The 12774-nt window shown below is 47.8% G+C and overlaps 1 protein-coding gene across 1 annotated transcript in view; it reads left to right on the top strand.

The window, feature by feature from the left end:
* LOC105744133 (actin related protein 2/3 complex inhibitor) overlaps nt 1-8797 on the top strand; it is an 89317-nt gene extending 80520 nt beyond the window's left edge. Inside the window, exons 9-10 of the mRNA XM_058294692.2 lie at nt 2858-2965; nt 4554-8797. Of these exons, the coding sequence (XP_058150675.1) occupies nt 2858-2965; nt 4554-4682 (237 nt within the window). The 3' untranslated portion in view covers nt 4683-8797. The remainder of the gene's footprint in view (nt 1-2857; nt 2966-4553) is intronic.
* Nucleotides 8798-12774: the final 3977 nt, after the last annotated feature.

Below are 12774 nucleotides of genomic sequence, written 5' to 3'. Positions count from 1 at the left end.
GCTACACCATGAATGAACCTCGAAAGCATGCTAAATGAAATAGATTGGACACAAAAGGACAAATATTGTATGATACCATTTATGAAAGACTAGAATAGACAAAGTCATAGAGGCAGAAAATATATTAGAGGTTCCCAGGAACAGGTGGTTGGGGGAGAATTAAGTTACTGCTTATTGGGCACAGAGTTTCTGTTTCTGTTTTGGGTGATGAAAAAGTTTTGGTACTGGATAGCAGTTCTGGTAGCACAATATTGTAAATGCAATTAATGCCACTAAATTGTTCACTTAAAAAATGGTTAAAGTTTTGTGTTTTTTTAATCCACAGTTTTAAAAAGAGATTCCATGTAGACTCTAGGAGTAAGAGATGAATAGGATAGAAAATACGGTTTGGGATTCTGAGAAAGCATGAGGTAGACCCAAATTCAGTGCTCAGTTCTGCTGCTAATACATTGCATTTGGGTTAATTTATTGACCTTTCTGTGGGTCAGTTTACTCATATATAAAAAGAAGTCTGCATTACCTACCTCAGGTGGATGTTTAAGATTAAAAATAAGTTCCATAAATTCTTTGGCACATAGTAGACACTCAACAGGTGCTACCTTCCCCTATGTAGAAGGGGTTGGTTAAACAAAAGGAATAAATACTGGAAGGACTGATGTAGTGGCCCAGTTCTTGATGGAGAAGTATAAATAGTGATGTTCCCCAGGGAATAATTTTAAGACCAGTCTTATTTAACATTGTATAAATTTTCTGCATGGGAGATTTGCACTATTAATTCTCCATTTGCAAATGCATAATGAAAGAATTCATATTGTTTAAAATTCAGGTGTGCCTCATGACAGTGTATATGTAGGCACAAATGTCATTAACAAGGCTCAGTGTGGATATGTAAGGGAAGGCACCTGCTTCTGTTATACTCTCTCCCCTAGAAGTATCCCCAGTTACATATCTTAGAGTATTCCCTCCATTTAAAACAAAGGGCAAAATATGGAGAACTGAAGTGCCAGAGAACTTCATGTGCCAAAAATGCACATGCACAAACACGTGTAAACACAGACATATCTTTCTTCCTGACATAATTGCCTGCAGAGTATGTTGGTCCTTAAGTCCTTCCCAGTCTAGAGTCTAGGTTCTCAACCAGGGCAGTTTTGCCTCCCTGAAGTCATTTGACAATGTCTAGAGACACGATTATTTTCACGACTGGGAAGGTGGTACTGGCATCTAGTGGGTAGCAGGGATGTTACTAACCATTCTTTAATGCACAGGGCAGCCCCCACCAAAATTATCTGACCCAAAATGTCAGTAGTGCCCAAGTTGGAAACCCTACTCTAGATCCAAACTCCCTCTTGGCCTTATCTTTAGCCTCTTTCTTGCATAAACTTAACATTCCAGCCAGATCAAGGTGCTTTTCATCCTGTCTAAATACCAGCTGATTTACTTCCTTTAGTACCTTCCACCTGAAATCCTTCCCTTGCTTCTGTGGCATCAGAGCCTAGCTTCAGTCATCCCACTCTCTATGAAGCTATCCTTGTTCTCTCCAGCCAGCACTCTCCCTTTTATTTTTATTTTTTTTAAGATTTATTTTTTTAAATTTCTCTCCCCTTCCCCCTGTGGTCTGGTCTCTGTATCTATTCACTGTCTGTACTTCTCCTGTGTCCGCTTGCATTCTTGTCAGGCAGCACTGGGAACCTGTGTCTCTTTTGTTGTGTCACCTTGCTGCGTCAGCTCTCCATGTGTGTGGTGCTACTCCTGGGTTGGCTGTGCTTTTTTTGCATGGGGCGACTCTCCTTGCAGGGCACACTCCTTGCGCGTGGGCCTCCCCTACGCAGGGGACACACCCTTGCACGTGTGCGGCAGCACTGAGCATGGGCCAGCTCACCACATGGGTCAGGAGGCTCTGGGCTTGAACCCTGGACCTCCTATATGGTAGGCAGACACTCTGTGTTGAGCCACAGCCACTTTCCACTCTCCCTTTCTAACATTTAGAACTGTTAGGCTAATTTGGCCCTTAGTTAACAACACAGGGTGGTACTTGTTTTCTTCCCAATTTGATCACACCTTGAAGCCCAGGATGATATGATTTGATTTGAAATATGAAGTACCAGCCCTTACAGACTCCAGTGAGCACCTGTGACTTGACTAACTGAGGGCTTTCCCTGGCGCCTTTTCTGCCACCATGGGCTACAGTGGTTGAGTGTGCTTGACTCCATCACAGCAGTCAATTATACTGGGATTCAGCTTTGTTTAGAGAACCAGCTGGATGGGACCTGAATGCCCAAATGCGAGCCTCACACCTAATCTAAGCTTTAAGATACGGGGTGAGGACAGGTGCAGAAGAATGGGTTCTGTTGTGCCCTAATCACTTCTCTCTAGCAGTTCAGCCTGGAGGATCTATTTTACAGAGCCTGGGAGACATTCCATTTCAGCTGTTTGTCATAGCTGGACTTAGTTAATACCACTCAGCCTTGCTGATAATCGTATTAGTAATGAAAACCATCAGTTATTTACAACCCATGGTGTGCCAGGCACCATGCTAGGTGCTTTCCACATCTTATCTCATGCAGCACTCACCATAATCCTGGAGGAAGCTGATGCACAAGTTCTGTCTGACCTCAAAGCCTATGCTCTTAGCACTTTTCTGGCTTGAGTGTAGCCTGGCACCTCTGCCGTTGATGAAGAGCTTCATCATTGTGATGTGCCCGAGACATTGTAGAAATCCCTTGTGAGGTGGATGGGCCAGGGGATTAGGTAACTGAGTTGTGGAACAGGACCTGGTGTCATGTTGACCACTCTGCTGCTGCAGGAAAGTCTACACTAACTACCCTTCTGACCCTTATTATTTTTACTTCCCCTTTAGGTGCACTACATCCTTCAGGAGGTGGTGATGGGTGGGATGGTATTGGAAACAAACATGAATGAAATTGTGGCTCAGATTGAAGCTCAAAACAGGCTGGAGAAATCAGAAGTGAGTAAGCAGTTATACTCTTGTCTTGGCTGGTTAAAGAATGAGCTGGGCAGAGGGAGGGAATGAATACCTGTATTGGTATATGTCACCATGGAACCTTGGGAAATGTTGTATACTTCTTTCTTCCTTGAATCAATCAAAACTGATTGAGTTGAGGGTCAGCCCTAAAAATAAAACAAGTAGGAATGAAGTTTGAAATCCCCAATTTCAGACTAGAAGTGTGACCGAAAAAATCAGATGGCAGGGGAAGGCAGACAGCTTCTGGCTTGGTGGGTTACCCGTGTTTGTGGTTTGTAATTCCTCCTATCAAAGCCACTCTTTCCCTGGAGAGATCCCAAATCCCCTTCTCCAATTCCATTGTGGTTGCCTAGTTTATGTGCTGTGTGAGTCCGATGTCCCAGCATCCACTTCTCGTGGTATTTCATGAGAATAGAGAGACCATGAGTTGCCAATTTCCTTGTTTCCAGGTAGCCTTAAAAAAAAGCTAAAGTAGAGTTTGGGCTGGGTTTGAAAATAACATACCCCAACCCACCCCCACATGGTTCTAGCTTGATACAGGTGCTCACAGTAAATTCCATCCCATCACCCTAAGGGTGCCATCCCCATCCTCAACCTTACTGGGGACAGAGCTTCCGAGCATACCCCTTCATACGTGGCAAAATCAGCAGAACAGGTTTCCTCTTCATTTATCTGAGTGCCTTAAAGAATTTCATTGCTTTGTGTAATGGAACGTGATCTTGCAAAACCAGAAATTCTATGAGGACTGGCAGTCCTGCTGAAGAAACTTTTCCAGACCACAACTATTGTGGCAGCTATAGTTCTTTTAGAAATGAAGGCTGGGAAACTTCCAGGAATAGTGAGTCAGAGGCAAGGGGTTTGGAAACCAGTAGAAATGGAGACTTGCTGAGAGAAATAGAATTGGATTCAGTCCCCTGTAAGTAGTAAATAAAGGGGAAAGTGATTTTGAGGGATTCATCAACTTCTCTGCTTCTCTGTTTACACTGAGAGTAAGTGGGTGGTAGAGACTGACCAAGGACGCTTCTACTCTGTGTCTCGTTTCCCGTCCTCCATGTCCAAGGGCGCCCTCCTCCTTCCATGTGTCATGGCTTTCCATCTTGTTGCCATATGACATTTCCAAAGCCAGCTCTTTTCCATCTCACATTATTAGTTGGCAAGCAGTAGCCCTAGAGCTGTGACATTCCTTTTCCTTTTAAGAATTTCCCTGTGTCTTCGCACTGGTCCTTAAGTGTCTTTGGCTGGTTTTGCTTTGTTTCATAACCCAGTAAGTGCCCCAGTACTCACATGACTTGGTAAGCCATCTCAAATGATTTCAGCCAGCATTTATTGAGCACTACCATGTGCCAGGCACTACTGGATGCATCAGATTCAGCAGAGTTGGATCCCCATATAATTCGCATTTAATCCAAAGACTGCATTGTTGGCTACCTCTAAGGAATGAGGAAGATAAATCAAAACTTGCATTGCGTGCTCTTAGTTTGGGCTTTTTCCGGGTCACCTTCGCTTGTTTCCCTTAAGCATTAAGCAGATGACAGAATTTGTCACATACCTACCTCTCATTTCTCCCCAGGGTGGCCTGTCAGCAGCCCCTGCCCGGGCTGTGTCTGCTGTGAAAAACATCAACTTGCCTGAGATTCCTCGGAACATCAACATCGGCGATCTCAACATCAAAGTCCCCAACCTGTCCCAGTTTGTCTGAGGTTTAGAATTGGCCTAAACTGGACTTCTTAAAACAAGCAAAACCAAGGAAATCCTGAAATGGAAACCTTTTTTTTTTTTTTCCTTTTGAGGCACTGGGGTTGGGGATTGAACCCTGGACCTCATATATGGGAAGCTGGCGCTCAACCACTGAGCTACACCAGGTTGTTTTATTTTTTCGTTTGTTTGCTTGCTTGTTTGGGTTTTTAGGGATTTTGGGGATCGAACCTGGGACCTTGTATGTGGGAAGCAGGTGTTCAACCACTTGGGTTATACCTGCTCCCCTGGAATCCATTTTTGAGCATTAGAAGTTAAGCCTCAGGACCATAGCCCTTTGCAGGGAACTGTTCGGCATGGAGTAGGGAAGGAATTACTTGCTGACACTGCTAGGATGTGCTTACTTCTCACGTGTGCAGCCATGCCATTCTCAGATGTGTATGGCCTCTACAAAGATGGGCATTCTGGCTTCCTCAGGGGGCATTAGAGTGCCCAAGCTGCTTGCACCCTTTCCTCTTGTGTGCACTTGCTCCCAGGAATTGGTGACAGTATTGCACGACTCCCCTGTTTCTGAGAACCCACCACTAGGGTTGAGCACAGCCTCGACTCTCTGACCGGTCTTCATCCTAAGCTCCACGTGCCTCCGAGGCACTGATGCGTTTCCTTTTGCTGGCTAGGTGCCGTAAGGAGATGACTTCATATTGCAGGGGGTGCTGAGTGGCAAGCCAGGGCTAAGGTTTTGAGAATCACAGACACCCTGACTACTGGGATTGTTACACCCAGAATCCTTTTGTATAAGCAAGTTCTCCGATTACCACCTTCTGCGAAATGTGTTTTCCCTTGCTGGCATAAACCCAGCTCTGTTCTCTCAGGTGTTTATGTACAGGATGCAATCCAAATCATAAACATGGGTGCATGGCACCCCATTTCTGCTCGTAGGGAAGAGCGTGCGCGCGCACACACACCGTGACCTTTCTCCAGCATTCCCTCCGTCATGACTGTAGAAGGTAAAGCGGACAGCATATGGAACATATCCCAATTATGAATCCCTCTGGTTTGAGAAACAGTCTCATGGGGACTTGGAGGGCTCAGTTGTGTTACAAACGATGGGTCTCCTCCCTACAAGAAACTCCTAGCCATCTGCACCCACTTCTGTTGCATGATAGCCTGAGCTGGGGTGAGCCGTTCTGGGCCTGGCAGGGGGAAGGCTGGGGACATGGGAGGCATGCTGGCTGAGGCTGGTAGCTGTACTGCTTCTTTTTCTTAGTGTGGAAAGGGTTCCTCCCTCAGCTCTACTTGTGGGTATACCCTGTTCCCCTCAAGTGATTCTCCCAGAGCTTTGGAAACCTGCAAACATCTACATGTGATACAAGTCTTTCTTAAAGTGATTAATTTAGAGCTAAAATGCCCCCTCGGACTCAGGCCTCTTGCTTCCATCCTGCCAGTTAGGCCAAGTCTCAAGTTCAGCGTTGAGCTGCCTGGAGATTAGGGAGCCCACCGCACCTTCACAGCAAAGCGTCCCAGCCCAGGGCCCTCTCGTGCCTGCTGTCTCAGTGTGGGTTTGAGAAAGTGCCCAACAGGACCAATACTAGGGCCACATCTTCCCACTTTTGAATAGTGCTTCCTGTGGTCTGTGCCTATTTCTGCCTACAGTGTCTTGTCCTCAGTCTTCCAGGATCTCTCTGACGACTTTAGAGCAGGGGCAGTGTCGATCAGGTCAGCCTCGTATGTTGAAAGACGGAAATGTAGGTGAAGGCATATGATGTCAGAACCCCTGATCTCATTCTTTTGAGGATTTAAATTTTTTTTTCAGACATTTTAGCACAGTCCCAGAAAGTTTCAGATCCCTTTTACTTTCATTTGCTGAATGTGAGGTAGGGACAAAGGAGGGAAACCAATGTTTATTTTGAACCTACTGTAAGGTGGCATGAACAAGATCCTTCCACATACATTATCTCATTTAATCCTTACAAATGACATCATCCCTATTTTGCAAATTAAGGAAGACTGACTCAAGAGAGGTCACCTAACTTGCTTAAGGCCACACAGGGCTAAGATTTTGCTTGCCTGCCTGACTCCAAAGATTATTTGTTTTAACTGCTCAAGATTGTCTCTCCCAGTTTTATCATTCTCTTTTTCATAGATAAGGAAACAGTCTCAAAGAGGTGACTTGGTGTTTGAAGTGTCTAGTGACTATCAACATAGAGTGTAAGAGCTGGAGGGAGATGAGATAGCAAAGCCCAGGATGTTAAGTGCTGTGTCCAGAGTCGCAAAGCTAGAACCACGTCATCTTTCTTGAGGTGGTTTTGTGGCTTCATGCATTACTTCACGGCTGCCATGTCTCCTGGATTTCCTGGGATAGTCCTGATTTCAAATGCTTTGCCTATCAGAAAATTGCCCATGATTACCAGCAACCGTTGACTGGTTCTCCAGGTATCAGTAGTGGGCATCCAGACAACACCCCTCACGTGCCTCTTAAAAAGGCATCAGAATGTTAGCCTGGTTTTTTTATTTGGAAAACCCTATCCTTTTGAACAGACCATAATAATTGTTCATTATTCACTTGAGGTTTTAATCTCTCTTATTTAATGAGTTAAGAAGAAATCTTTGTTGGCCTTTTGGGGAGAAGAGTACAGATTTTGGTGCTGAGAGATCTAAGTTTTGAAAATAGGGACTAGGTTTGAATTTACTTTGGAAGCCCTTGGCCCTGATGATTAAACTGAGGATTTCCTAAGGTGGTAGAGAATACTGTGCTTTTGATCCTCACTGCCACTGGCTGAATTCTAAAATGCACCCATTACACAAGTTCTAAGTGCCCTTTGAAGCTCAGTTCTAGGCACTGGAGGTTGAGAGAGGGAAGGAAGCTTCCTCCGTCTGCTGCGGCTGACAAGAGTGCTCACATTGCTGGGGGAATCTGGTCTGTCTGGCAGCCTGAGTTTGTGGAGACTGGGGTCAATGACTTCATGATACAAGGAATATTTAAAGAACAGTAATCATGCATTTCCCACCCCTACCTGACTCCATCTTTGAACAGCCTACCTTCCTTCTAAGCCTCGCCGTGGCCCCACGCTTGTCACATTGCGAGTTAGGTCAGGATACCCCGGCTCCCTCAAGTCCCTGTTTATTTAGGCTCCAGTCACAGAAAGCCTGTCCCCTGGCCCCCTACCCCCTGGGAGCCAGCTAGCAAAACCCTCTTGTCCCAGCTTCATCAGGAAAGTAGAAACCTGGGAGCACTTTAACCAGGGGCTAAAACTAGGCTGCTGGCTAAACTTTAACTTGTGGACCAGTCTTTAGTATTAGGTTTCCTCACTAAGACCATCTATCCATGGCTTTTCTTTCTTTCTTTTTTTTTTTAAAAAAGATAGATCACACAAAATGTTACATTAAAAAATATGAGGTTCCCATATACCCCACACCCCCCACTGCTCCCACATTGACAACTTCTTTCATTAGTGTGGTACATTTTGGCTTTCCAAATAGGGTGCAGCAGTGATTGGTGCATGGAAATAAAGATCAGGAGTGAGGTCCAAGTCCAACTAGCAACAACCAAGGTTGAGACTTAAGTATGAGAAGGACCCAGAGGGGTGTGTCATTTCCTAGCAAAAATCCTGATTTTCAACTCTCAAATCCTCTAACTAGGAAATAAAGACGTGTAGTTCAACCTTAGGCCCCACCCTGTCATCCCAGCTACCCAGATCCCATCCCTGGTAGCAACTAGTGTTTCTAAGTTAAAGGATTTTTTAAAAAGTCCCTGGGTTTTCATTACCAAAACTGAGGATGTAGCTTCCTGAAAGTGTTGGTTGTGTTCTGTTTGGCCTTGGTGGCTGACCTCGTAGCCCACTGCACTCATGCTATCATCTTCAAGAAGGAGGGACCTTACTGTCACCAAACCATCCCATAGAAAATAGCAGCCCCCACCTTGTCCTCCTTACTCTGCCTTGGCATTTTCTATAGCATTCTGACATACTGTATATTTGTTTGTGTTTTTTTATGGTGGTTTGTTGCCCCCTTTTAGGATGTAGGCTCCTTGAGGTCAGGAAATGTTATTTGTTCAGTGCTGTATCCTAGCCCCTATGAACTGTACCTGATATGTCTCAATAAATAACTGTTGAATGAGTAGATGGTTAAGGCAAACAACAACCCATTCTTTCAATAACCCACAGCTTCTGCTCTTCGGGGCTCTGTACACAGCACAGGCACATTGGGTATAGGCCTTGGGGACAGGAAGTGGGAAGGGACCTGGTAAAGGCCTGTGGAGGCTGAAGGGGAGGAGGAAGGCAAAGCTGATGGTGAGGGGAGGAGCCCAAGTAACTGGGGGACTGGTCTTGGTATTATTCAAGAGAGGATTACGTGGTTTGGGAGGGAAACCATTAAGAGTTCATTTGTAGGCACGTTAGGTTTGAGGTGCCTAATGATGCGGGGGAGATGTCCACTGGGAGCCCACCTGTGAGTGGGCAAGAGAGGAAATGAGAGTGTTGATCCTACAGAGAGGATGGTTGAAGGGGATGAGAGGAGGGGTTGAGGACAGCCTGTAGGCAGGGAAAGAATGTGGAGCCACTTCAAGGCAAGGGAGGGCTTTGGATAGGGGAGGAGGATACGTAGAATACATGCAGCTCCCCAGCTAAGCTCTGCAGTGAGCCAGAGAAATCAGAGAACTTTGAAGAGGTGATTTTAAGTGGTGGGGGCAGGATCCAGACTGCAGGGTGCCTGTGTAAGAGTGGGGGTCAGAAATCCAGCTCTGCAACATACCACAGGGTCTTTGGAAAGTCAGTTAACCTCTGCGTGGGGAGCTCTTGTGAGGATTGACTGAGATCCTTTGTAAAGACTCTCAAGGGCTCAATGAACACTCGCTGCTGTTGTCAGTATCTTGCAGTAGGTTGGGGAGGAAAGGGAATGGAGGAAGTAGACACAGTAGGTTCGGAGAAGTTTGATGGTGATAGGAATAAGAGATGGCAGGATCTGGTACTCAAATCCTTGCAGAAGTGGGAAGAAAAATTGAGGACAGTAAAAAGCAAGATGGGCTCCAAAGGAATGGGGCTGCAAGGGGATGATGGGACAGTAGGGCCCAAGTCCATGTCTAGGGACCACCACTAGATAAAGCTGTAGGGAAAACGGGGTCGACAGTTAGTGAAGCTTCCTTAAGATGAAAGGGTTTGAAGACAGAAGAGCAAACTTGTGACTGTTGGGGCAGGGAAGTGTGGGTGGGGTGTCAGAAGGGAGAGGAGCCAGCAGGCCCAGTGGAAGGAGTCAAGGGGGGCTGGAGTGAGGGCCTCTGGTGGAGCAGGCCTAAGTGAGAGTTAGGGGTCCTACAGGGATTCCACATTGCCCATGAGAAGGGGCATCTTTGGACCCTCTTAAGAGCAAACCTTAAATTTTTGTTTGGCTCTGCTCTCCAGAGAGCATTTAGGAACAAAGGTGACCTGTGCCCTCCCATGCAGTCTTTTTTTTTTATTTTTTTATTTTTTTTATTTCTCACTCCCCTCCCCCCCCCCCCATTGTCTGCTCTCTCTGTCCATTTGCTGTGTTTTCTTCTGTGTCTGCTTGTCTTCTTTTTAGGTGGCACCAGAAACCAATCCTGGGACCTTCCAGAGGGGGGGAGAGGTGCCCAATCTCTTGTGCCACGTCAGCTCCCTGGTCTGCTGCATCTCTTACTGTCTCTCCTCTGTTGTGTCATCTTGCTGCACCAGCTCTCCCCTTGGGCCAGCTTGCCTTCACCAGGGGGCCCTGGGACTCAAACCCTGGACCTCCCATGTGGTAGATGCAAGTCCAGTCACTTGAGCCACTGTCACTTCCCCCACGCAGCCTTGACTGCAGGAGGCCCAGCCGAAGGTGGCCTTCTGCATTGCTCAGCATGGATGCGTGTCCCTCGGCAACCCATGACCCAAAGGAGGTACAGCTAGAATTTTCAAAGACGGGTCCATTGGCCCTCCAGACTGAGGTGATGTTCAAAATGTTTAGCAGTGTGCCTGTCTCAGGCAGTGGCCAATCAGTGTGGGTGCTGGGGGGGGGTGGGACATAACTGTCATGTGCTGGCTTTGCCACCAGGACCCTGCACGGGGAACCCCTCAAGGTTGCCACGTCCCGGGGCAGCTGCAGTTCAGTCCTTTGAGGGCTGGGTGAGCCGAGATAGGGCCCTGTCGGCAGGTGCTGCTGGTGAGGCGGCGTGCCTCCACCCCGTGCCTTCTCACACCCATCTCTACCCTCACGGGCTGGCAGTGAAACTGGAGGCTGAGAGACAACCCAAGGCACGAACCACTGCAAACGATCCCTTTCCTAGGCAGCCTGGGAGTAGAGGGGTTTTTGGTTTTTAAATTTTTACAAACACACTTCCCCTTCCCCCTCCTCTGGGGACCTCTAATCTGCTTTATTTGAATTTGCTATTTCCAGTCATCTCGTATAAGTGACGTCATACAATTTTTGGCTTTGTGTGCCTTACTTATTCCACTGAGCATGTGTTCGAGGATCTTCCATGCTGCAGCATGTCTCATAACTTCATCCTTTCTCACAGCCATGTAACACTTGGTTGTGCGCATGTACCACATTTTGTTTATTCATTTGATGGCCACTCGGGTTGCTTCCAGCTTTGGTGGGTGATGCTGCCATAAGCAATTATCTGTTTGTGACCAGAGACTTGACCCTGAGCACTTGACCCTGGATGCTCTTCCCTTGACCCCATCTAACCCTCTGAGAAGCTTCCTGGCTGGCTGCAGGCCACACGCTCCTTGTCAGTCTTGCTGCCTGAGCCGCTTGGGCCAAAAGTTGCAACTCTTACAGGCTGGGAAGGGACCTGACTGAGGCAAACTCGGAGTTGAACCACCAACCACTAAGCCAGCTTTTCTGGAACTTTTTCATGTGGCTGAGAGGTGTGTCTGGACCCTATTCTCAGCATCAGTCCACAAAGGGGCGGCCCCCGTTCCGGTGCTGGACTTGGCCCTTGGCGGGTGTTTTCTGTGAGACTCCCCCTCCTGAGTTTCCCAGCCTCTACCAACTCTTCTCCACTAGGTGGGCCCTTGCTTTGGTCCCAGGAACTGCCAGCCAGCCTGTCAGCTGTGTAAAGTGCCCAATGATATTACAGGGTTGGAAGGAAATGCTGGGGTCCAAACTCTAGCCACCACCTGGCATTACTCCCTGCATCTGGCACACTTGGCAGCCAGAAGTGGCCTCCCTGTCAGGCCCCTCCCTGGGCCCAGTGCTTGGGGTGACAACCCTTTCTTACCAGGTCCTGGCAGACCACCCCATTCCCAGCCCAGCCCACCCCTGGTGGGTGCTCACAGGGCTTCCTCGGCCCCAGAGAAGCCACAGACTCCAGGCCAGCCCCTTTCTTCCAGCCACACAGCTCTCCCAGCCACCACGTGGCCTCTGGTACCCCCGTGGCCCCACAGGTGGCCCCTTTGTGTCTGCAGCCCCCAGCTCTGCCCTGAGAGGGGCTCCAGGCATCCCAGCCCCCTTCTTCCCTCTAGCCGAGGCCAAAGCCGTCTCCCTGGGGGCTCCTTGCCCACCAAGCCCAGACCCTTTTTGACAATAAGCCATCCTGGAGCCCACATCTCACCACACTGTCCCCCTGCCGGGACACACCCCAGCCCCTAAGCTGCCCCTCTGCCTCCCCCTTGCCTCCTCCTACTCCATTTCATCACTCCACAGCCAGAGTGGACCTTCTAAGTTATTCATCAGATCGCAACACTGCCTTACTTAAAACCCTCCAAAGGCATCCCACCAACCTCAGAATGAAACACAAGGCCTGGCTTGGCTCTCTCTCATCCTGTACCGTCCTCCACCTTCCCCCCATCCAGCCGCTCTGGCCGCCGTGTGGCTCCTTAGCTTGCCTAGCTCATTCCCACCATTGGCCTGTGCCCTTGCTGTTCCTTCTGCCTCTGTCTTCAGAACTTCTCCCTGACTTCATTCAGTCTCTGCTCACGTGTCACCTGCAGAGAACGTCACTGTCCAGCTTTCCGGAAAGAGCCACTTCTGTTCCATTACTAACCCTGACCCCACTTTATCCCTCATGGCACTATCACCTGACATATGCGATGTCAGCTCTATTTTTTCCCGTCACTTTTTTTTTGCTGGTGCCTAGCACAGTGCCTGACCCATATTAA

Source organism: Dasypus novemcinctus, chromosome 3 (assembly GCF_030445035.2).
Source record: "Dasypus novemcinctus isolate mDasNov1 chromosome 3, mDasNov1.1.hap2, whole genome shotgun sequence".
NCBI classification, from domain to species: Eukaryota; Metazoa; Chordata; class Mammalia; order Cingulata; family Dasypodidae; genus Dasypus; species Dasypus novemcinctus.
Note: the sequence above shows the minus strand (reverse complement) of the source record. Positions and strands in the feature narration are given on the sequence as shown.